The sequence below is a fragment of the Sipha flava genome, unplaced genomic scaffold (genome assembly GCF_003268045.1).
Source record: "Sipha flava isolate LNK unplaced genomic scaffold, YSA_version1 50709_pilon_pilon, whole genome shotgun sequence".
Lineage (NCBI taxonomy): Eukaryota > Metazoa > Arthropoda > Insecta > Hemiptera > Aphididae > Sipha > Sipha flava.
In genome coordinates, this window is record NW_020273415.1 from 1 (window position 1) to 26,819 (window position 26,819).

Sequence of the window (26,819 nt, forward strand, 5' to 3'; positions counted from 1 at the left end):
GGCACTAACTGTGCTAATGAAGCTGACTCGTCACTAATTCCTTTCATCAAACTTCCACCAGGTGTAAGCAGTCCAAGAGTATTAACTGCAGCACTAGGTTCAATTACTTGATTTGAAGTTGATTTACTCCACTCATACACATCATAAATAATACTTTTCTGTACTTCTCTGGCTTTGGAGAGTTTAGAACTAGTATTATCATGTTTTTGTTCTCTTGTTAAACAATTAACGTAACTTTCTACTCTAGATAATTTTAATCTTTTTTGATTTATGTCTATAATTTCTGTTTCTGGATTTAAATCTTCAAAACCAATTTTTTCTTGAATTTTTAATCTTTTCAATGCATTGTCCGGTGTACCATTAGTATGAGATGAATTAGATGGCACTTTTATATCATTTCCATTCGATATAGAATTGGAATTAGATTTTTCACATGTTTTGAGAACCATCATTGAATGTTGATTAAATCGTTTAATTATATTTTCATGAACAATGTTAGCCATAGAAGATTTTTCTTCAGCTGTAGAATTTATATTATCATCAGATCCATCATCTTCAATCATTCCAACATAACAATCTAAACTATTTTTAGATAAATCTTTTATTTCATTTTTAAATAAATTATCATCCAACTTGGCACAGTCATTAAATAAATCTTTAGTACTACCTGTAGTTATACGATCTTTATGAAAGTAATGCGATTCTAGGAACTTTTGCCAAAATGCAGACTCTGTTAACTGATGTGGTACATATTCTATATGCTTTTGTCGAACTGCTGGATATGTTTTAAAGATACATTGTATAGTATCATTAGATAAATTAAATTTTTTTGTACCATCACTTTTGACAGTAACATTAGTAAGAAAATTATTAGGTACACCCGTTTTTTGAGTAATTACTTTGGATTGTGTAGCTAAATGGTAAGGGACATGTTGTGACCAAAATTCTTCAGATGTTATGACATGGGTTATGACTAGATCTTGATACAATTGAAAAAGCATACGGTTTTCACCAAGAATACGGCTCTTTTCTCCAAATTCTTTGTTTGCTTGTTTTTGATATTTTGGCAGTAGTTGTTGTATTAAGTCTTTAACTCTATTTCTATCTCGCATTGCTTCACTCCTAATAAAAGTAAATAAAAATTATAGTCAAATAAAAAAAATTGATTGATTTTTAAGAAACGGTACCTTTCAGAATTTGTAAATTGAAACAGTGAAATTGTTTCATCATGAAACACCAACTGTAATTGCACTTTGTTTTTAAACTCTGATGATATTTTTTGCATTTTTATATCTCTATAATGATGACTTATAGCAACAGTGTCACTAGAATTTAGAATAAATGCAACATGTTGACTCATTACATATAATGTCCCATCACCTTTCTTATGCCGCACTGGCCCCACTTGAAGGAGCACATCTTCTGACGATGTCATTATTGCACTTAAATGATGGATTAAAAACTATTAAATAAATTGTTAGCAACTCAAATAATATAAATAAATTAACTACAAACAAAATGTTAGACATAAATTTACTTGGTTCTCAATATAGATGTATATAAGACATCGTAAAATGATTTAACGTTCAGTTACAACACTTAAATCACAAGGAAAATGTTAACTGTGAATGCATAATATGAAAAAATCGAATACATCAGTTATGAAATGAAATCGATATGATAATTTGTATGCAGTTATAGATATATAAATTATAAAACATAGAAGAAATTTAAATAATTCGAGGTGTTTTGAAAATTGCAAAAAAATATTTAAATAAAATAACAAAATTCTCTAACATCAAAAACCAACCTTAAAATATTGTGGAAAAAAGTGAGAAAAAACCAATTCGAGAAGAACCTAGCCGACAGTGCAGCCGCGCAGAGAATTAATATTGTAAGGCTGACGACTGAGGTGGCAGCTGGTCAAATGGTTTAGGCGCAGGCGCGTGCCAATTCGATCGAATTCACTGAAAATCCGTCGTCATCGTTTGCAAAATCGTATGAATCAGCTGGCCCTTGTCAATAGACGAGAGTATTATTATCACAGGCAGGCCACTGCGTCTCCCCCACCGTCACACCGTATCGTCGTCGTTGCGGTCCATTCTAGACCGGGTGCCGTGAGTGAGTTGTCCGTATGCCGCGATCGTGGCAGTGTCGTTGTCGTTTGTGTTCGGTGTCACAGTCGTCCGATATGTTGTGCGCGGTGTGGTAGATTCGTTGGTCCCGGTGGTCGAGGGGGGGGGTTATCGGTCACGATCCGTCGAATAAAAAGTAAAAAAAAATTAATTAGTATTGAGAAGAAAACCAATACCTAGGTGTTGATCGCGACGGATTCGAAACCGCGGTATAATAACCGAGCACTGATCACGGGGGCATAGGTATTTTTGTAGACGCACGCTGTACGCGACACATGACTTGTGACTTAATGTGCAGTCAATTACAAATATTTGTTTATACAGTAATATAATTTTATCGCTACTCGTGCCCCGCTGAACAGTAGTTCGTCTTTGTTCGCTGAATGCCGTAAACCGCCACGATCATCGTCTCTTTTTCCGGTTAATTTGTCACCATGGACACGAGCATAGCCAGTACGTTTACTTGACATATGGTGGTCCTTCGGTTGAACATCATGATACTATTATATATTTTACATTATTATTATTAGAATGTTCAATCACCTTTCGAGTACATATAGTATCGATTGTCATGCTCAATTTGTCTAAGACGTTTACATAATAATTTTGTGTAATTTACATGCGCGTGTGTTTACACCACTAAAACTGCGGTAGAGTTTCGCTAACATATGGAAGTATAAATATTTTTATTTTATTTTTTCCAGGTAAAAAGTTTAAGGAGCAGCTTATCAAAAATGTGAAAAAAGAAGTAAGTGTGTGTGAAGTTTTCTAGGTACTTATGTCGAAAACATGATTTGTTTTGGTGCCTTGTACACTTTAAAAATTGTTTTAAAGTATTTTTGAACTTTTAGCTTTTACGTAATTTTTTGATTATTACTGTTGCACTCGCGTGCACTAAAGTTATGCTATGTAGAGAAAATGCTGATATTACTATTTTGTACTAATTTCTAATAGAGACTAAAATATATACTTTTTCTTACTGCACACCTAATATTACGTATTGCACACAAAGTGTGTCGTACTGCACACTATTTTAGTCCCTATTATTTAGAATATGTGTGATTCGACTGAGTATTTGAGTGTCAATCATTCTTGTGCTCTGGGTTAGCGTATGCAATTTAAGCAATAAGCATATGCAACGAGGCTGTAGGGCGTGCGCTTAATGCAAACCTCCGAAAGCCCTGAAAGGGCTAACATAAATAGTCTTGCAGGATAGATTGTCTACTAGGTTTAAAAACTGAGTTGAAAATTCTTATCAGAAAAATATAAAATGTAGTTTGAAAGTTTCATGATTTTTCCTCTCAAAGGCTGTTTGGATCATTACTAAATTGTTAAAATTATTAAATACCTAAATACTTGTGCAGGTAAGGTAATGCAATTTTACATCTTTATCAGAAGTACGAAAATTTGTTATTTTATTAATTTATTAAAATTACATTATTATTAAAAAATAGACTACATAAAATTAAAATTACAATAACAAATAAATTACAAAATATATTAACAAATTAGTGATGTATTTTTGGAGGAAGGGAGGGGGGTCTCGACGCCTTCCAGAAGAAAAAAGTTTCAAGTCATAAATGAAGGTTTAATGAAGGTACAGAGAAAGAGAACACAAATAATATTTCATATGGTTGTAAATAACTTCATTTATATTCATAATATTAATCGAATAATATAATTACTAATTCATACCTTATATATGTTTTATATAATTGCTAATTGTTTAGAAAATTTTTAAACCCCTCCCCCCAAAAGAAAAAAAAAATGAGTAATTTGAAAATACGTCACTGATACCTACCAGTATGATTTTGTAAGAAATTATCACATATTGAAGCATTTATGTAAGGCATAAACTTTTTCTTTATGTTTCATTAGTAATCATTTCATTATCAAATAATAAAATATCTAATTGAGCACACATGAACATACATGGTTCCAAGTGTTCATAGGCAGGGATATACTGGGTATAGATGTGCTTTGAAAAAATCTAAAATATTGATAAATAGCATTATTACTCATTATATAATATAAATATTTGTATATTTTATTTCTCATGGGAAATTAAAATAACTATTAAATTTGTAGATCGAGTCATTTTTATAACATTTATTTCTGTTATTTTTGGGGGGTTTTAGGGTTATACCTCTAACACCCCCTTGAATTCTCACCTATTAGGTACTAAAATAAGTGTTGTGCATCATGGTTAATAAATGTTCACCATACCCTAGTTTTCTTAAAAATTGCAAAAACTGGTTTTCAATGCAATCGAATTTTAGTTTTAATTATAACTCAATAAATAATAATTGTAGATACTTGAAATTGTCAACTGAATGTTTATTCACAGTTCGCTACAAATAGTATAGTTTTCAAAATATTTAGACTTTTTTCGTGCTATTTATAGTTAGGTATATTAAAGTATCATGATTTCTTGGCTATTTTTTTGTTGAATATTGATAAAATAATTTTGCTTTTACATAAAATTTTTGAAATTGAATATAAATTTATTTTTTAAATAACTTTTAATAGTTATAAAATAAAATGTTTTTTAATGTTAAAAAAAATGTATTAACTTTTAAACTATTGAACTTTGCTCCGGAATGTCACTAAAAAGTTTTTTAAACGTTTGAAAATGAAATATTGATGAATTTAAATATTTCAACGAATTCTACTTATACTTAATTAATTATTTGGTTGTTATTCTAATATTAACTATAGTGACTCAAAATATTTATCTATTAGTATATTAGTATTTTAAAAACATTTCATAGTTTAGAATAATTTTAATAAAATTTATACTGTTTATTGGCACTTGAAATTTTCGATTTTTCTCAAATTTTAATCAACTATAGTTTTTTTATACGAAAAACATAATAAAATTCTAATATACTTAAATTTCCCTACCTAGATGACTTTTTTTGCGTAAGTTTGAAAAGTTAAAGTTCGACAAAATATATTTCTATATCAACCATCTTTAGAAATGTAAACTGATACATCTGAACTCTTTCATTTAGAATTAATTTTTCGAAAATAATTATTTATTAGTTTTAAGTTTTATATACTAATAGATCAATATCATTAACCCGTTCCTGTATTTCACTCGACCTAAGAATTTCGTCTGTTTTTTTTGTGTCTGTTTAAATAATTTCAACCAAATAACCTGCTCTGATCATCAAAAGGACAGATGATTTTTTAATAACAAAGATTAATTAACAAGATTAATCTTGTTGATACTTTTGTAAGTTAGTTTTTTGAAATACTTGATCGTTTTCCAAATAACTGAGAAAAAACTGACGAAGTCAGGGCTTATTCTAAGAATTTTATCTACTGCCCAAACATACTGAAAAGTTTGTTTTATAAGATTTATTTGGATTGTAATACTTTCCCCTCCCAAAATAAATTGTATATTGATATTTTATAATTTTAACCATCGCGTGGTAAATTATAAAATAAAAATACGGATCTTTTTCGTTATACGTATATCAATATTTAAATTTAAATTCCATAGATTAATCGAAGCAGTAAATATTATAAACTTACATAATTATTACTTATTAGTAGGGCTGTGAATTTTGTAGGAAAATGCATTTGTTTTTTGGTGATTGTAAAACGTAGCTTTGTAGATACAAAATTTGAATTATGTAACTAAGAATCTATGTAACTTTTAATTTGCATTATTTTGAATTTTTTTTTGTATATTTTGACGTTTTTAATGTTTTTAAGTAATTTTTGTGCATATTTAGCTCATATTCCTCTTTTTAGTTCATTTTTCGGTATTTTTAATCAAATTCTAAATACTAAAGATGAATAAGGAACCCGAAAATATATATATTTAAGTTTGTTTTATTATTTGAACAAAATAAATACTAAACAAAAAATTTAAAAAATGTTTCAGGCGAGGCATTAGGTATAGAAAATATCAATAAACATTTTAATTTTTTTTTTTTTATTAAATAAACTCTTGTAACTTTGTACCTAATATTAATATAAACAGTAGCATAGCCAGGATTTTTCATGGGTGGGGGAGTTACGGTTTAGGTCTATACAATAGGTAGGTATACACAAAACATATTATTTTAAATTTTCTTGTGTTTTATTTAAAGCATTTAAAGTCAAACAATATTTTAATTACATTAACATTTACATCAACCGTAGTTTTCTTGTTTTGGTCGCTAATTGATTTAGGACATAATCAGGGTTTATCATTATATCACTGTGTATATTCATAATTGCCATTCAATAGGTGACCATACGTCATGTATATATACACAGTATATGTACTACGAACTCATTTAACGAAATCGATATTAAATACGAATAGTTTACCAATATATAGTACTATTTATAATCAACGATATTCGGTATAATAGGTATATTAGGTATAGAAAAATCGAATATAGTCGTGCAGTAACGTGTGTACATTGCAACGATCTTGTGTTATTAATGTTACAGCCACTGTGTATCAATTCTTTTTTATTTAAATTGTTGTGAGCCATTAGTGTTATTACTCTTATTGTTTTTTTTTATTGCCTAAAAGGAAATATACGTTCACTGTACTTTTACAGATTAACTAATGCAGCATTAGAAAGAATATTCTCAATCATAAATATTTTATGAATAGACGAAAAAAATTGTTTTCTCGTACCATCTGTCAAGCAATAATAATTCTTAAAAATAATTTAAAAAAAATATTCCTGTAATTATTTTTATGATTTTTTGTTAACACAACCAAAACTATTAAATTCAATCAGTTCATTAAAAAAATATAATGTCAAAGGATGTAATGAAGAAAATTATGAACAATCGACATCAATTCAATAAAAATAAAGAATATTTTAAGTAATTTTTTTCAATCTCATAGCAAAAAAAAATTCAAATCAATGTTGTATTAAAATATTAAACTACATAAAAATTATTTTTATTGCATATAATATAGAAGTTAAAAAAATGTGGTATTTTATATATTATTATGAACATATTTGTTCCATTTTTTTTTTTCATAAATATGGTCACCCTACCATTCAACCTATTTTCACATGTGTTGTTTCGTAAATGTGTTTTAAATCTTTTTAATATTGAAAAAGATCATTCACTGTTAGCAGTTGTAACTGGGAAAGTTGCTAAAATCTGTAAAAGTTTGAAAGTAGAAAGGAAAATTGATATGTTTTAAGAGCGTCGATAGCATTTTTTTGGTAAATCTTTAGTTCCTGTACATTTTTGTTGCCAAATTTTAATTTCACTCACAGTTACTAACACACTACAATCTTAATCGCTTTGATATTTATTTATTTATTTATTTATTATTTATTTATTTATTGAAATATACGCCCGAAGGCTCAGAGTACAGTAATAATTATTTATAATAACATGAAAAAGTGGAATTATAATGGTAATATTAAAAACTAAAGATTATACTAAAACGTTAAATCATTATAACAATAACATAATTTTACTTAATAATAAGATTTATCAATGGGTAGCTGTTGAAGTTTATCCTAATTATAAAAGAGATGAACAATTATATAAATACCTTGAGAAAGTTAATGACAAAAACAAAATTAGAATGATAAAATACTAACTCGTATTGCTAGTTGAGAAGAATGAAAAAAGTCAATGTCCTTGTGTAAATTATTCCATGAAACCAAAGCTCTATTAATGGGGGAAAAAAAGCCATAAAGTGTTCTGTGCTTAGATATATAAAAAGTTGGCCGACTTCTAGAGTTAAATGATGGAACTGAGAAATTAATTAAACTGAGTAGAAAACTATCATTGATCGAGCAATGTACGATTTTGTAAACAAAAATTACATCTAAGAATGTACGTCTGGAACTCAACGTGTGTATATTTAACAATGTTCTAAGAGGTTCATAGTTATGGTCAATAACTGCACATTTGTTAGGAGTTTTTGAGTTTATATACCTGAGAAATTTGTTCTGAACGCGTTCAATTTTGTTAATCCAATTCAACTGATAAGGGTTCCATACAACGGAACCATATTCTAGAATTGAGCGAATTAGTGCAAAATAAAGAACTTTTAAAGACATAGTGTTATTAAAATCATGGGTATTTCTAACTACAAAACCAAGTGTTCTTGTAGCTTTCAATAAATGATATATTTCAACTAGCTGCTTAATTTTTTCTTCATATTGTATATTATTGGATGATGGTAAAATAACGTTAAAATTTTCAATTATAGATCTATGAGATAAAAATTGATCATTTAATTGATTTAAAAAATAATCTATAAATGGAATGAATAAAGATATTCTATAATTATCCTTAGGGAAATCAACCAGGATAAAGCATCTGTTTTTTTTGCTTATTAGTTGTACGAGGAATAGATATTTCAATGTTTAAGGTATTATATTTAGATTTTACATTATTAAATATAATTTTAAATTCTCTTTTATCATTATCAATATCTCTATTAATCTTAGTTCTTTAATTATATTTACCACGTCATCAGCGATTTGAATAGCTTCAACCAGATCTATATTCTTTGTCTGAAGAAACTTACTTAATGGTAAACTCAAACTCAACACGTGTCCCAGTATATAAGTTGCTAGTATATAATTCTGGTTTTCTCATTTTATACAACAATTGGTATGCTCCTGATGAAGCATCCTTATCAAGCCAAGTACAAACTTCTGATAAACTATCAACTATTGTATCAAATAACTCGAGGAAAATAATTATTGAGTCATATCCATAGGCACAACTAGGGAGGTACTTGGGGGTGCTACAGCACCCCTAGGCTCTAATTTAGCACCCCCCCCCCCCCAGTTAAAAAATTAACAATTGAAAAATTATATAAAAATAGAGTTTTTCTTATTTTATGTGGTTTTTTTTTATTTGATGCTTTTATCAAAAAGATTAATTGTTTATGACTATTAGTTAACTACACAGTCAGAAATACTTGTAAAATATTCCACTAGTCATCTTAAAATAATACTAGTGTGAATGTTATACGTTATATATTGTATAATATTTTTTTAATTTGTGTATTTCTTAGTACTGTATGACCTAAATAAAATGATATAGGTTAGGCTTGTTAATATTTATAAATTAAAATATTAGTATGTATGTTGTTATGGTACATTTAGTCATTAAATTGTGATATGGTACTTGGCCATCTTGTTGGACATAACAGTTTCAAACGGTTATGGGTTGATGAAGAACATATACGTCCAATTGATTCGGACAAAAGATTATTTTTGGGGTATTTAAAAAAAATACCAACTTATGATAAAAGAAAAAACCGTTTTCGTACATGTTAAATTGATAACATGAAATATCGATAGTTTAATATCAATATGATGTTATGTACACATTATTATATTGTTACGTACCATTTTTTTAAATTATAACGCATTGTATGTGTATGCATCGTTATCAGCCACGGAGGAACAACACAAAACGAGTAATTTATTGTTCTATAAGTGGTCACCATTGGTTGTCTACCACGCATAGACGTGCGCACGGGGCGAGCACCGGCTTGACCGGAATTTTCTCGGAGGCAAAGTAAAATTTAAACTAACCATAATAAAATGTCTATATATATTTTAATATTTTCATGAAAATAAATTAATTGTATTTATATCATTTGATTTTGAAGAATTTAAAGTTTTACTTTTAACTTCAAAAATATATGTCTAAAAATTAGTAATATAATACTTGATTCTAGGTAAAGATATAAATACTACATTGTTTTAAATTTATAACGGAATCTTCTACGTTGAAGTTCTAGAAAAAAAAATTAGGGGTACTGTCTAAGTATTGGGTCACTAATTGTATTCAGGCTCGACTGGAAGTTGAAGTCTGCGCACGCCTATGCTACCACGGTCAACTATCAAAGATGCCGTGCATACAGGAAATTGAATAATTAAAAAAATTATTAAATAAAAACTAATGGAGGGAGTTACAACACCCAAACCTCCCCTGGCTACACCACTGAAAATTAATATAAAAATTAAATAAAAACCATTTTAAATGAATTTTATACTATGCTTTATGGCATTTTATATTGAATTTTTTTTTGCATTTTAAGTGCATATTTTACTAAATTTTTAAGGTTCTTTAGTGCATTAAATTCACAGAACTACTTATTAGGTACTAGGTTGGGTTTATAAATTACATAAATTTCATATACTCAGTAGAAATTAAATCATTCTATAAGGAATATTATATTTTTGTGAGATGCCCATATTCATTAAGTCAACTGCTCTTTTGATTTTACCTTTTTTCCAATTTGGGTCGTACTGCCCGTTAAAATAAGACCTGGACGAAGTATAAAACAACAAAAATTCCTTAAACAAATTTCTTACTTGTGTATAGAAGAATATTCAATATCTGTTATTACAATCATTTACAAAATTTTAATTTGACAAAACTGGATCAACATTTTTTATAGTTAAAATACATAAAGAACTTTAAAATGACCTATACCTTGACAATTATGTAAATATTCTTTCCACATGTCCTAAAATAACGTATGATGATGATGATTCTTCATAAGTTTTTTTTAGCCAACATAAAAATAAAAATTTACTGAAAAGAATCAACAAATTTTTATAAGCGTCAATAAATTAAATTTTAATGAATTTGGGCAGGGTTAATTTAACACCCATTTAATAGGGACAGATGTGGCAAATGTCCCACTCTAAGAAATTTTAAAAAGTCTGCAATTCTTTGTCCGACGATCAAATGCTAAAATCAGTAAATAGTAAATTTTAATTTACTATTTTGTACTCTGAAATTAGATAATATTGTCTTTGAAATAGGTACACGTTCATGGTTTATTAAAAGTTGGGAAACACTGGCTCCTCCCCGGTTTATGACAATCGTTATTACGCGAATCTTATAAACTTTATTTTTGGTATATTATATATTTCTATATATGTGATCTTTATAAAACAGTTTTCATGGTATCAATACCATAAAAATTAAGCTCATAATCTATAAGTCCGTTAAAATTGTTCCTATTTACCCCAAATTATGGTACATTATATTTGAGATACAATTTTATTTTTTTATAAATAAGTTCTATAAAGTATTAAATATAAAAATCAGTGATGGGAATTATTCTTGTATTCGATTATTCGAATTATTTACGGTGGATCAATTTGAATGTTCGATTATTCGAATATACATTACATCTTTAATACAAATAATAAAATTATAATTATTTATTTAATTAGATTAATATTATTATTCCATTAAACCTATTGATAGGTAACTTATAGCCTATAGGATAAGTAAATAAATTAATGTTTTACTATCTTTAAAGTTATTATTTAATTAGGTAAATTATCGTCATGACATTATTATTCATTACTAAACCTTACATGTTTTGTTCCGAAAAAAATATTTTATTGATAGTCTATGGCCTATAAATATTAAATATTTAAATACATAGGTAATCATAATTTTTTAAATATTATGAAGTCGGCAAATTTAATCAGTTGCCCCACCTTTTCAAAAGTTGAAATGACGACTCTAAATTTGGATGATATAATGAGATTCGTTGAACTATTCAAATATTCTGAATTTTTATTAGGTAAACTATTTTATAGTTTTTGTGTTGTTTACAAATATTTACTATACAGTTTTAAATTATAAATTAGCATTATATTGATACTACAATAATAGTTTTAACTGTTAATAATTTAATATTTTCTTCTTCTTTTTAGTTTTGGCTTTTAAGACCATACTACTAATCATTCATTTTTTCTTGGAAATCTCATTAACAATATTCTGTTTCTGAAAAATCGGTTGGAGTTCCTCATTATGTAGTTTTTTTCATTATTTGGTTTCATTGTAGAATACTGGGCCGCATATTTACTGAAGCACTTTTCTTTTAAATATCATTAATCTCAATTCTGCATTTCTTAACGCAAACGTTTCAGTGCTACATAGAGCAATTGGCCTTAGTAATTTCATGCACTTCTTTAATTTTATGTTTTTGGATAAGGTCTTTGATTTTAGAACATTTTTTTAACCTAAAAATTCTTTATTTGTGTGTTTATCCTTAATTATATCTCCGTTTTAATATCATTATCATGAATTATAATCGTCCCCAAGTATTTAAATTGTGACACTATTTTTAAGCTATATTCTTCTATTTTGATATATTCTTGACAACATTGTCGCATTTAGATAATTTGCACCCCAGGACAAAAACAAATTGGCGCCCCTAACAGCAGCTTCCACATAGGGAGATATATCCCTATGACCTCTTTAGATTTTGAAGAACTAAGCAAAGAATGTATTGGTCCTGCAATGATGTGAATTCTATTATAAAAAATATATAGTTTTATAATTTAGTGAACACCCCCTTCTCTTTAGAGAAAAAATTGAATGTACCCTAGGAATTCTATATTGTATTTCATATTTTTTTATTTAATTTTTAAATTTTAAATGAGAATATCTACGTTAAGTAGGTAATTATATTGTATCAACAAAATATATTAATAATCTTTATTAAAAAAAATGTCTAATACAATTTTTTTTTTTTTTTACTAGTAATATTTAAAATTATATATGGATTCAATATTATTTAGTATTACAATTTATTTATTAAAATATTAATATATTATTAATTAGCATATGAAAGATATCGAATTGCTAATTATTTATTTTGTTGTAGGTATTAATTTGAAGAATTAAACATGACTTTTAATCTATAATAAATATACATTATAAGTTTATAAGAGCTGATATATAAATGTTACTTAGAACTTTTATATGAAATGTCACTTTATATTTAATTTTTAATTAGGTATATTAACATGATTCCCAATTCTTTTTAAAATCATAGGTACTAAAAATTACTTTAAAATTAAAAATAAATAATTGATTAAATTATAACTTTTTATTTGAAGAACAATATGTCCTTACCCCAACTCTCATTGTTGCCGCCTATGTAAATATAGTAAATATGTTATATTTATGACTTATAATGTCACGCATTAAAAAAAAAAAAAAAATTTAAATCCATGAAGTAGGCCTCACATGCCTTGCTTGTACATAAAAATGTATGTATAAATGTATTTATTTATTTATTTAAATACATTATACCTATTATTCATGATATAAGTTGTTTAATTTTGTTGTTGTTTTACATATTTTGGTAGTTCATTGATTTTGTTTTTACAATAATAATATTGTAAACCAATTTAAATTTTATAGGTTTTAATAATTCATTATACATATAAATATATTTCAGTGAACACATTTTCGACCACCTTAAAAATTTGGTGCCTCCAAAATGTTGGCGCTGGAGCGGTTGTGATTATTGCCCTCACTTAAATGCGGCTCTGCTTGTCCAAAGTTCCTATTTCTTCAGCTAACCATTTAGTATTCTGTTTTATCATTGTTAACTATTAGTCCTACTTTTTTGCCGTAATTATTAGTTTATTTCTTAAACATTTTATCATATCTAAGTCTTCTCCAAGGATGGTGTTATCGTCTGCATATTCTAAATATTTTATTGTAATCTGACCTAGAGTAACTCCTTCTAAACCGCTCATCTATGGAAAAACATTCTCCTATACTAAATTTAATTTAATATTTAATTGATGAAATCAAAATCCTAAAATTATACTAAACACTAATATAGTCTATGGTTATATTAATTTTTTTTTGGATACAAACCTATTTTCTATTCTTTAGCACAGTTTTTTTAATTATAATAGAACTTTAGAATAGTTTTTTAGTTTTTATAGTATACTAATGGTAAATTAATTTCATATTTATAAGAATAATTTATCTATACCCATTGATTATAATCAATGTATAAATTAGTTTCGGCTTATAACATGTTTGGTGTTCATTAAGTGAATTTCCTAGATATTTCTCATTTTTTAAAATTTAAGCCAGCTAGAAACTGACAATTTCATTTCCTAATTGTAGCTTAAAAATGTTATTTATAAATATATTATACTTATAAAAGATCATAAAATGGCTGTATGACATAAGCGCCAAAATTAATATTTTATATAAATAGGTAGTTATTTAAAAATTGCTATATCTTATAAAAATTATATTATATATTATATTGATATTATTATGTCTGTAATAAATTATAAAATTATATAATATTATAATGTATAAATTGGTTAATTTTTTAATCCCACTTTTTTCACGTATTCTGTATGATTTATTTCACCATCCTGGTATTTCTTCCACTGAACATTATTTCTTCGTGAGATATCTTTAATTTATTGATACGAGGAGAGTTTATAAATAAATATGTTTCGCTTTGTAATTTTAATAATACATCAATTACTATATGAACGTAAAAATGAGCCACATAAAGTTGATCTTTTAAATGTCGATGATATGATTCAGCTGCATTTGTAGTTCGTATAACCTTATTATCCGGAATTTCAGTCCAAATTAATATCTGTTATTTAACCGAGGCTCACAGGTACCTACGATTTTTGCGCTTTCGTACGATACGATTTTGGCGCTTTTGTACGATACGACTTTTTTTTTCTTATCTCATTTTGGTACTTATGTATTTCACCGCATAAAATACTATCAGCATTGTTAATTTATTATATAATAAATATAAAATGATAATGCCTATTATCATTTTTATATAATTTTATATAATAATATATATTATTATTAATAAGTTAATCATATAAACTATATAGAGGCGTCCATTGAGGGAGGTGTAGCGAGCTTCGACTTGATAGGGTTGAGCTCGTACGATTATTTAATGACGGAGATCCCGTTGTTGATTGGTAGATGGAAAACGTCAGGGGTTGAGACAAAATACACGAACGTTAAATGAATGTAAGACTTTATTAAATTAACTAAAAAGTACAATGAAAACTAACTTTAAATCTAAGGTAATCTATGATTCGGCCGCAAGGAGTGAAACATAGACTACGTGTTGAGGCGAAGACACAAGTTAGTTCTGCCTTAGTATACAAACGTATCCTTATATATGCTAGTGTTACTCTTACGTTACGTGCTTCTGGAAGGTTGACAATAAGGAAAACGGAAATACCATAAGGAAACAGGAAAAAAAGACTCATGGGTGCCGAGGTCTCCATGACCTCGGTTAGTCTATAAGGTATTACCTTCGACGTGCTCGCACTACCCAAAGGTTTCGTAACCCGGATAGGATTACTATGCTTACAGTCGACGTGTTTGTAATACCTATGGGATTACTACAGAGGGAACAAGATAGGGATATGTGCCCCATTTCCGTGTTTTTATATATTTATACAAGACATATAATTATTAATTTATATTAAATTTATTTTGTTAGCCAATCTCTCATGAATAAAACTCTACCTCGAGAAAATGAATTCTAGGAATCATAGATAATAATAATAAATCTATCGATAACGTTTGCCGAGACACCGAACACACATGTCCCCATAGAGCTGCAACACGATTGCGCCCAGATCCCTTTTTACCTGATGAAATCGCAACACTATTGCGCACCAAATAATAATTTATGTACAACATAAAATAATGTATACAATACTCGTACATACTTTCTACATATAATTTTCATATACACTCAGTGCCGGATTAAACATTTGTGGGCCCCTAGGCTATTACAATTTTGGTAATTATGATAAATATTAACAAGAACCTATTTACCACCAATTTTACCAATTTTTTTTTATTATTATTACTGCATATAACACCTACAACTTAATATATAATTTATATAATAATATTATTTTATATATTATATATATGACCTAACCTGTAGCCCACTAGGCACATCCCTACATACGCCACTGGTGTTAATTATAGTAGTTATATCTACCGACACCCATATATATCAGTGTTTAATTTGTATATTTTATGATTAGATTTCCCTAAGTCAAACTAGGATATCGATTATTATCATGGTATTTAGCTATTTAATTTATTTTGTCCTGTTACTTTTATACACTTTTATTATACTTATATCTTTATCTATTTCAATTTTAAATTGTTGTTTTTAAATTAAACTGATTTTTGTTTTAAATTGGTGTACAAAATTACTATGATGAGTATTGTTTATAGATTTTATATATGAGTGGATATGAGTATGTATATGTGTAATGTATAGTATTGTATTATAGAATACTCTTATTGGAATCACAAGCTTGTTCACTAGCTTGAATATACAAGTATGTCTAGATGATCATATAATTAATTTCCTAAATATTTTTAATGATTTTTTATATAATATACGATACTATGTAATCCTTAAATGTGTTATGAATGATGTAATTTTATATTTATTTTTCATATATGAAAGAACCCCTGATATACATATATATTTTTTTTATAAAACAGGTGAAACAAATTATGGAAGAAGCTGTAACCAGGAAATTTGTACATGAAGAAAGTGGCTCGATAACATCTCTTTGCGGTAGTGTATAAATATTTTTACCATATAATTTTTCGTGAAAATATAATAATTTTACAGAATTATAAGTATTATTTGATTTTGTATAAATATAAAATATAGAAGTACCTTGAAATCAAATAAGTGAAATATAGTAAAATATTTATACTTTAAAATACAAATTAACTTATGGAAATGTTGCATGTTCATCATCCACAACTAAATGTAAAATAAAAATTTCGAGCTATTCGCATTCATAAATAGAACAAACAAAATTTTAAATAATTATATGACGAATTATCCAAAAATAACTTTACAATCTTAACATTTACGATTTTCAATTTAAGTTCAAAAATTGTTTAATGATTTTTAATATATCGACATCAGATTTATCAAATATTATCTACATGTACTATCAAAAATTACGTTTTTTCTTACTTTTTATGAACACTTTAAAATATAGATACGAGGTCTGACAATAAAGTAATGAGACTAATTGAAAAAATCACATATACTTAAAAATTAGGGCACATCGATATGGTCTCCTTCGAAGTATTCTCTTTGGGCAGCTATACATTGAGTCCAATGCTTTTTCCAGTTTTCATAAGATTTCTGGAAGTCATTAACTGGAAGCTCCTGGAGTACCCTCGTCACAGACGTTTGTATGTCTTTTACCGAATCAAAATGTGTTTTTTTTATGACTTGTTTAATTCGAGAGAATAGAAAAAAGTCATACGGAGACATATCCGGGGAATATGGTGGCTGGGGCAATACTGTAATATTTTTTGAGGTCGAAAATTGCGTCACACTGAAAGCACGATGACAAGGCGTATTGTCATGGTGAAGGATCCATGTGTTTGCGATGTCTGGACGGACTCTAACGATTCTTTTTCGCAACCGTTCGAGTACTTCGATATAGAACTGTTGATTAATGGTCTGACCAGGTGACAAAAATTCCTTATGCTCCAACCCATTGCTGTCAAAGAAGCAAATCATCATTGTTTTGACTTTTGATTTACTCATTCTTGCAATTTTTGGTCTTGCTGAGCCTGGAGACAGCCATTGTTGGCTTTTTCGCTTTGTTTCTGGATCATATTGAAAGAACAAATTCTTGTCTTTAGTAACTACACGTTCCAAAAGTTTTGAATCATTTTCTAGCTGTTTAAGACAGTCCTGTGTGACAGTCATTCACATATGTTTTTGTTCCTCTGAAAGATTTTTTTGGAACCATTTTCGCACTAAGCTTTTTCATGCTCAAATCTTCAATCAAAATCTTTCTAACTGTTTCACGGTTAATGTTTAACTCATCAGACAACATTCAAATAGTTAGCCGCCTATCTTGACGCACAAGTGCCCGCACCCGCTGAACGTTGTTGTCAGTTCGAACTTCAGCTGCCCTTCCACTTCGCGGCTCATCTCCGACGCTTTCACGACCATTTTTAAATTCTTTGTGCCACCGGAATACCTGTGCACGACTCATGGCTTCATCACCGAACACTTTAACTATTTTATCAAATGTTTCCTTTGCAGATTCGCCGAGTTTAACACAAAATTTGATCGCGTACCGTTGCTCGATATTATATCGTTCCATTTTCGTGACACGCACTAACATAAATGAAACGATACTAACGGTGAAATAATGACTGTACAGATATTCCAAATACATCTATAAATAGATTTAGATTTAGAGATTAAGGACCCGAAGTTTCAGATTCGCAGTGCTGCCACAAGCACGGCGAAAAAATCAGTCTCATTACTTTATTGTCAGATCTCGTACATTCAATATAAGTACTGCATACTGTTTATAAAATAAACATGTACCTAGTAAATTAATGTATTTTAATTCCAACTATTTATAATGATCATTAACCTCCAAAATATGCGGGTAGTTATACTACGTTTGGTATCCAAACGTATCCAGAAATCGACAAATAAATAAAGTTAGTTCATTACATTTTCTCGTAACTTAAATTATTTTCCTTAACTATTTTTAATATTTTTAATGTATATACTTAAACGCATAATACAATTTTATATTTGTGAAATATTAAATCAGTCAAAAAAACTCAGTAAACTGTATTAATGGTATACAATTGATGACCCCGAAGTAACATATTCATTTTTTTTAAAATTTTCAGGAGGAACAAAAAACTGTTTTAAAAATGTTGGAAATGTGTTTTTAAATACTCAAAAAAATTTTAGTAATGGCTTAGAGATGTCTTGTTATTGCACCATAAAATTATTTTTTTACTTTAATGTATAAAAATAATATAATTATATGAAAAAAGTGTTCTTACTTATAACATTGTATAAATTGTATATTATATAATTATTTACTTGTAAGGATGTAGTAAGTCATACTAGTTATTAGTAAGTGTTTTTGACTGTCTATTAATTTTTTATTTTATTGTCTCATAAAAAGTAATTTATATGGTACCTAATACATTAAAAAAATGTATTATTTTAGAATATATTGTTTTTTATGTCGAAGTAAAACAAAATATTAACTATTTAAATTTCATAAAAATATAAACCAAAAGTTATAGTTTTCTTATTTCAAATTTATCTTAATCAAATTAATTATTTTTACCTACTGACTATAACCTATTTTCCTTGCACGTCTCATCGTATGTTTTCAATCATAATGCCTCTCATCAGTGATGTATTCAGAGTAGCCTAAAAAGTCTTAAATATTTTCCCACATGCTTGCACATATAAATAAATGTTTATATTTTGTTTATTTTTTTTTTTTTTTTAGCGGCTGTTGAAGCATGCCTGTCACAAGGACTACGGCGAAGAGCATTAGGTTTGTTTAAAACTAGTTCAACAACAGCACTATTGCACAAAATGGCGAAAAATTTTGAACCAGCTTCCATAATTAGTCTAAAAGTTCAAGAAATGGAAAATTCCGACCCAAATAGGTAAATTTTTAATTAAAGATTTTTATTACTTTGAAAAAATGAAGTATTTTTAGACACTGAACATTTAGGAAATAGGTTTAATAAAAATCAACGTTTTTCTGCTTGTAATAAAACCTATAAAATTAAATGTTTCATTATTTTGTGTGCATTAAAGTTGAATAATATATTTAATATGTATAAATCTGTCTTTATCGTTTATAATTATAGAAGTACGTTGCATATTTATAATTCTATAAGATGGTTAGTAAATTTTGAAAGGATTATTCTTGTTTAATTTATAATTTTATCAGTATAATATGTGTATATATATTTAATATAGAATTAATTCATTAAGAACGTACAATTGCAGTAGTAATACATTATAAGACATTTTTTGTGTTAGAAAATATATTCATAATAATCATAACTATATTTTACGAATTTACTGTTGTCGATTTTATAAATAATTATCCATAATTATGACTAATGCGGTATGCAGTTATGATAAGATATTTACAATTATTATTTAATTATCAAGTGGACTACTTATACCTTCTCATAATCTTAACTATATAGGTATGTATAATATTTTTTTTTATTATTATTCGATTTATGCAATCATTAAGATCACTATAATGTATTTATAAATTATACTTTCCGTTTTCATAAAAAAGTTTTCATTAATTTTTGATTTCATCTATTATTAAAGCTGATTTACACGTATATTCCTGTAAATTGTTTTAATTAAATAAATTGTCTTATTATGCGAATCCAAATTTTATTTTTAATTAATTTATATTCATTATTAATAAAGCCTAACCATCAAAATATTATCAACCATATTTAGTACATATTTACCAAATATAGCTTTGAATATAGAATATTACATAATTTGGTAACATTAATAATTCAGATATCATAATATTTATCATTTCGTTCACTTGAAAACGGATGTTGTTACAAAATAAATACTTCATGGATATGATATATGGATTGGAATGGTTGGATGAAAACTAAGAAAGTACTTGTCTGCTAAACAAACTAAAATTGCATTATTATTTAGTTTTATAAATTATAGATTAATTATTGTATTCGAATAACGAGTCTGAGAGAAGGTCAGTTTTTTTGTCGATATTATAATAATTATAAATACTTAATGTTTATTTATTATGTTAAAATAAATTATATTTAAAAATATTCAATTTTATTAAATAAAGTGATGAAAATATAAAACTAATCTTTTTTAAATTATTTTCTTGGCTTTTGGATACATAAAACTGAAAAATGTGTTTAAATAAAATTGTATCCAATGCCGGTATAAATATAAATGTATGTATCGTATTATAATAAAAAATTAAAAATAATGCCATTATGAAATTAAAAAATTTAGGTTAAAATATACTCGATTTTTTAAATAAAAAATAAAAGCTTTGACCCGTATGGCATATTATAATATGATTTATTGTATTTATTAATCAGTTTTTTTTAAATCAAATAACTTAAATAATCTAAAAAAATACTTGCGTGTGTCATTCTATATTTTAAAATTAGTATAGAAAAAATGTTTTTATATCGTAAATGATAAAATCCACAGAAAACATAAAATCAAAAAAATCTACATACCCAATTACATTTTGATTGTTGGTTGTAAATCAACTGCATTTACTCTTCTACTTAGAATTTGGATATTTTATAACCAATCATAAATAACTTCAAAAAATATTACTCTGAATAGTTTTTATAAAATTCGAACTAATGGTACTTATAGACAGGTAGAATTATGAATTAAAATTGAGGGGAGCAGTCAAAAACATAAATTCATATTCATATAAGCATTAGCATTAAGTGTTTATAGTGAATAATATATTCATATTTGCATACATGATACATAATTTTAAATCAATAATAATAACAAACTTGAAAATATACTTAGAATAGGAGACAGCGTATCCACACCTAGAATTCACAGAAGAGTAAGATAAGGTTGTTCTTTGTCACCCTATTTATTCAATATATTCATAAAAGTAGTTTTTTCAAGAATTCAAAATCAAAGCTAAATGTGTAAAAATCGCTGTACATGAATTGCGTTCCAACATAAAAACATTAATTTCCTTCCCTTTCATACAGACTTAGGACTGTCGATAACAAATTATGACTATCGGAGGTTAAAAATATTGATTTTTATCGTTGTTATGCAATTATATGTAATTAAAATGAAACGTATAGGTTTAAATTATAGGAATGTAATATAGTAATTAAAATAAACAGTAAGAAAAAAAGTTAAAATTATAAAATTAAAATATTAAAAAACTAGTAAAAACTTGAATGATACCTTCTTAATATAATCAAGACGGGTCAATTGGCCACTTTCATATTTTGCCATATTTTGTCTTAAATAATCTTCTTTTTCACATATCATCATCCGGCTATTTTGTATTGTTTTAGTTTATATTTTAGTTAGAGTTTGATAGTTAAGTTGATTTGTGTTAAAAGCCATACGAAATAAATAAAATCCGTCTGTTTAAATTACATGAATACTTCGTTGTTTAATTTGTTTCTTTTGGTACATTTTTAAAACATCTATAAATTGGAATATATTCGGGTGTGCTGAGTAAAACATTCTGTTAAACTTGGAGTGAAAGACCATAACTATCCGTAGTTCGAATTATAGAGCATGAATACATTCCCCACACAGAAGGTGAGAAGTCACAATCAGGCTTTATGTATGTATTTAATATATAATCAGAAAATTGCTGTACTTTTTCATCCTCGGATAAAATTGATACAATATCATCCGTAAAACAATCTTCCATTTCATCTGGTTTTAAAAATGGGACCAAAAAAATATTTTATGAAAATACTGATATCTGACATTTTTTTTGTATTCTTGACTTAAACCAACCGTTTGAATTTTCCTCCACCAACTTTAACCTAAATGAAACCTACATACTTTCATTTGAATTAACGGCCAAACTAAAATTATTATATGCTTTAAAGCACGTTCATCGTAAATGTAATCGTTTAAACAAACTCGGATGCAATTCATGTAGCAGATTAGATAAGGCTGGACGCAAATCTTATACTCGCATATTAAATTTTTTATTTCGGGACGTAAATCGTGTGTAACTGTAAAAATAAATGGAAAGGTAATCCTTATATAACATTTGCTGATGACATTGCTATGGTAACAGAGATAGAAAATGATATGCAGCAATCACTAGCTACATTAAATGAAATATTAAAACGATACCTTATAAAGATCAATGTAAGAAAAACAAAAGTTATGGTGGTAAGTAAGGAGAGCAGTCCTCATTGTTAACGTACAATTGGATAACAAAAAAATTTATCAGGTACAACAATATACATATTTAGAAAGTATACTAACGAGTGACAGATGTTTGGTGGAAATAAGACGCCGTAGCCATATCAAAGAGAGCCTTCTCACAAAAAAAACAGCTACTTACAAACAAAATCTTAGTCTTAGGATCAGAAAAAACTTATCCAAAAGCTACGTATAGACTGTTTTGCTATATGGTAGTGTAACTTGGACTTTAACTGCACAAGATAAGAAAAAAATCGAAACAATGAAAAAAATGGACCTGGAGATGATTACTTCTTATTAGTTGAATTGAAAGGAAGAGTAACGAAGAAATCCTTCAAATAGTAAAGGAGAAGATAATTTTGGTGTCCATTATTAAATCAAGAAACGGAAAACTTATAGGACACTTAATGACACATAATCTCTTCATAACCTACATAATAGAAAGAAGAATCAGTTAGAGATGTAATGTACATATATTCGAATAATCAAATTAGTCGAATATTGTAATTCAAATAGGTTCACCGTAAATAATTCGAATATTCGATTACTCGACCATTCGAATATCACTATTCGATGCTACAAAACCTTATTTGTTTTATCCGTTTTTCCATGACAAGCTTTTTATACTATTTATTATTAATAAGTAATCCATATATACACAATTAAAGACAGTGGCGGCATAAGGGTGCAGTTGCACCCACGACAATTTTTCTAGGAGGGCAAAAGTATCATTTTGTACCCACAGACAACAGTCAAAAATATTATATTATATTTTAGTTATTGAATTGCAAATGCTAACAATAGTAATATAATGTAATTTTAATTATAATATATGTTACTAACAGTAATTGTTTTTTTATTATTATTTATGTTAATAAAAATAGGTTCCTTATATATTTATAAGTTATAACTAATATTTACAATTATATATTATACTAATTTAAATATATAATAAAGTTTTACATAAAGATTTTTTTTATTACTTTTGTAATAGTAGTAGTTAAATATTAGGTGACGTGGAAAAACCCCCCCCCCCCCCACCAACCGGTTTGTGAATCACCATAAACGTTAGCACCCACATGAGTTTCTACCAAGTGACGCTTATGACTAAAGATAATATATATTAATGATTAATCGATCTAAATACGAAAATAGTTCTTATCTTGCAGGTACTTGTTCGTAGTTAGTTTTATTTTACTCGTTGTAGACGTATATTTCAACATTGTGTCGTGCCGGGACCTAACGCTTTGCTTGTTGTAAGCAGTATCTCGTTTTAAGTGATAATCGCTATAGTGATTTATATTTTATATTGTATTAATAATAATTTAATTATGATATTCCAGTATTTTGCCCAATTTTTACTTTTGTACTTCAATTGCCATGTCAAATAGTAAATATCGCTGGATTCGAATCTACTTCTTGCAGGCCTTTATGCACCATAAGTCATATAATATTATTATTAAACGTTTTGTGTTGCGCGAAAACTTACAACGAATAATTTTCGTTGCGTATTGTATTGTAGCATCGAATATTGATATTCGAATGGTCGAATATTCAATTATTGGAATATTCGAATTATTTAACCAAGGATAAGCCTATTAGAATTCGAATACTCGAATAATTCTCATCACTACTAATTACCATTCTTTAGTCTTATAGTGTATCTCAAACTTTAGTATTTACTACACTGGTTTCCCACACTGGGGGGCGTGTATACATTGCTGGGGAGGCATGAGCAGCTATTACGAAGTACAATTTTTATTTTAAAATGTTGAGAAAAATTTAATTTACTAGTTATCTTTATTCGTTATCGGGTATCAATAATGGATAACCGATGAAGACTAAAGTGTTTGGCTGCAACTTGTAACATAATTGTTTTGTACAATGTTATCTGTAAATTAATAGGTACGATAAAAGGATGTCAGGGGTATAAGCTATTAGATTAGTTTAGACTCGATTTAATTTCGTTTTGCAGTTGCAAAGTGCATGTAGTATCGTAGTACGTAGTCGTTACGAGTGTATGTAAGTAAAAATAATGGTTCCACAGTTTTTTTTCGTGTCGAAATTTACATATTTTTACTTTACCTGCTATGCTTCGTGTGGGAATTTACCTACTATCCCATAAATGTTCGTAATGGGTAGTTAGTTCTCGAGTCTCCAGAAACATTAGGGAAATCGATGATATGTTCCAAATGTAGGTGAGGTGCAATGACTCGGTACGTGACAACTGTGTAAACACAAAAAGAAAACGATGAAAGAGATTATCAGATGACTTGTTGTAGAAATATAATTATTTAGTCAAGATTAGTTTAATGTAACCGAAGGTTAATGTAACTTTGGGAGAGTGGAGTCTTCTGTAGATTTATACGCATTATTATACGAAAATTATTGTAATGTTTTTTTACAATAAATGATAGTCAGCACTGATAAATAATGTGACGCACAAGCAAACTGTTAGCCCCTACTAATTGATACCACAAAAAAAAAAATATAGTTATCGAACATAAAAATATTGAGAGCCGCTATTAAAATGTATCTGCCTATGTATTTCGATATAATACCGTAAGTCTATGGGTTTAAAATTCTAAAATTGTCCAGCACGTTGCAAAACCTAAGAATAACTTGATGTAATTTTCAGTCAGCCGCCTGCTTTTGTACGATCCTGCCTTTCGAGGTCTTACTGTAATGTTTCTGTAACTGTTGTTTTTTGCATCCTTTGCTATTCCATCTCTTCTATCGTTATTTTCAGCTTCTACTATAAACACACTATTTTTTTAGTTCATAACGTCTCATTATCTTTATTCCTGTTAAGTAATTGCCGATGGATCCGTTTCAAAAACTTCCACTGGTAATTCTTTTTTTTATTCTTAGTCTTTCTATTTAACTTTTCTAATAACGTTCTCTTACCTACTTCGTCTTTTACAAATTAATGTTTTTTTATATATGTAGCCATTTTAAGTATTAAATCATTAGATATTCGTAATTTTGTTACTTGTTTAGATTCTCAACCATGTCTCATGAAATTAAATTTTTCCTATTTTATATCCGCTGTTTTCTATCTCATACTTCAAATCTGTTCGATTCTCCTCTCTTTTTTCTATCTTGGTTACACTATCCATTTTTTATGATCCCTAGCCAGTCAGGTATTCTAGGTAATGAAATTGTGAATAATCTTGCTACGTCATGTTTTTATTCTATTTAATAAATTCCTTTCTAAATTATGTGCTTTTAATAATATTCCTTATACTATTTCCCATATTTTTCAATCTTCTAATATTTTTCTCATACATGTAATAATCAATTTTTATTTCAAAAGGCTTCCTTTATAATTTTTTTTTCTTTATGTAACCACTGTAGCATATATGTTTTATTACATCTCTAAAAATAAATATACGTAGTTTTAATTAAATTGTATATATTAAAAGTTAAATTTTTAACAATCGTTTTATAAATTTTGAAATTCTACTAGGTTAGCTCAACATTTTTTTTTAACGTAATGATTTATTAATAATTTTAATTTCAACTATATCTCATGTGTTATATATTTTGTTTATTTGTGCGTACTATAATACTGGAAAACTCTAAAACTATGTCGTATCTAACTAAACAAATGCAGTGTTATAAAATAGCTAGGAAATTGGTATAAGTATCTAATACAATTAATTTTTACATTATATTTTATATAGTGGTGATAGCTGTACAACTAGAGCTGCATCTGTGAACAGTACACTGACTGGTAGTATAACTCTTCCAAATGTTCATCCACCACCGTTAACAAAAAAAAATTCAGCGGGTAGTGGTTTAGGCCCTTCATCTATTACTCTTCCAAAGTATTTGTGGATTCGCCTAGCATTGTTTGAAAAACTTTTGGCTGTGATAATTGATCATCTAGTTCAAAATTGCAGGTAAACAACTAAATTATTTTTTTTTTTTTCAAATTTTTTTCTTAAATGATAAAATATTAAAATGTATTTTAGCAAATATTACGAAAAAGATTCTTTAGTAGCAGATCCAGATTATGGGAGCATTTTAAGTTCTCTTCTTGGTAACTATGTGTGTGTGTGTGTGTGTGTGTGTGTGTGTGTGTGTGTGTGTGT

At 27.6% G+C, this 26,819-nt stretch overlaps 2 protein-coding genes across 2 annotated transcripts; one reads left to right on the forward strand and one right to left on the reverse strand.

Annotated features, from left to right (window-relative positions):
- Positions 1 to 5: 5 nt before the first annotated feature.
- On the reverse strand, positions 6 to 1,759 carry LOC112690480 (general transcription factor IIH subunit 1; the record flags this gene model as incomplete). The annotated part of the gene is made up of 3 exons (XM_025564499.1): positions 1,538 to 1,759; positions 1,188 to 1,462; positions 6 to 1,122 (listed from the first exon to the last, which is right to left on the reverse strand). Coding segments are annotated over exons 2-3 (1,365 nt in total), but the record flags the coding sequence as incomplete, so codon positions are not given.
- Positions 1,760 to 1,794: 35 nt separating this feature from the next.
- LOC112690482 (small G protein signaling modulator 1-like) lies at positions 1,795 to 26,787 on the forward strand (the record flags this gene model as incomplete). Its single annotated transcript, XM_025564500.1, has 6 exons — positions 1,795 to 2,588; positions 2,840 to 2,883; positions 16,449 to 16,524; positions 19,259 to 19,421; positions 26,409 to 26,627; positions 26,700 to 26,787. Coding segments are annotated over exons 1-6 (609 nt in total), but the record flags the coding sequence as incomplete, so codon positions are not given.
- Between the last annotated feature and the right edge of the window lie 32 nt (positions 26,788 to 26,819).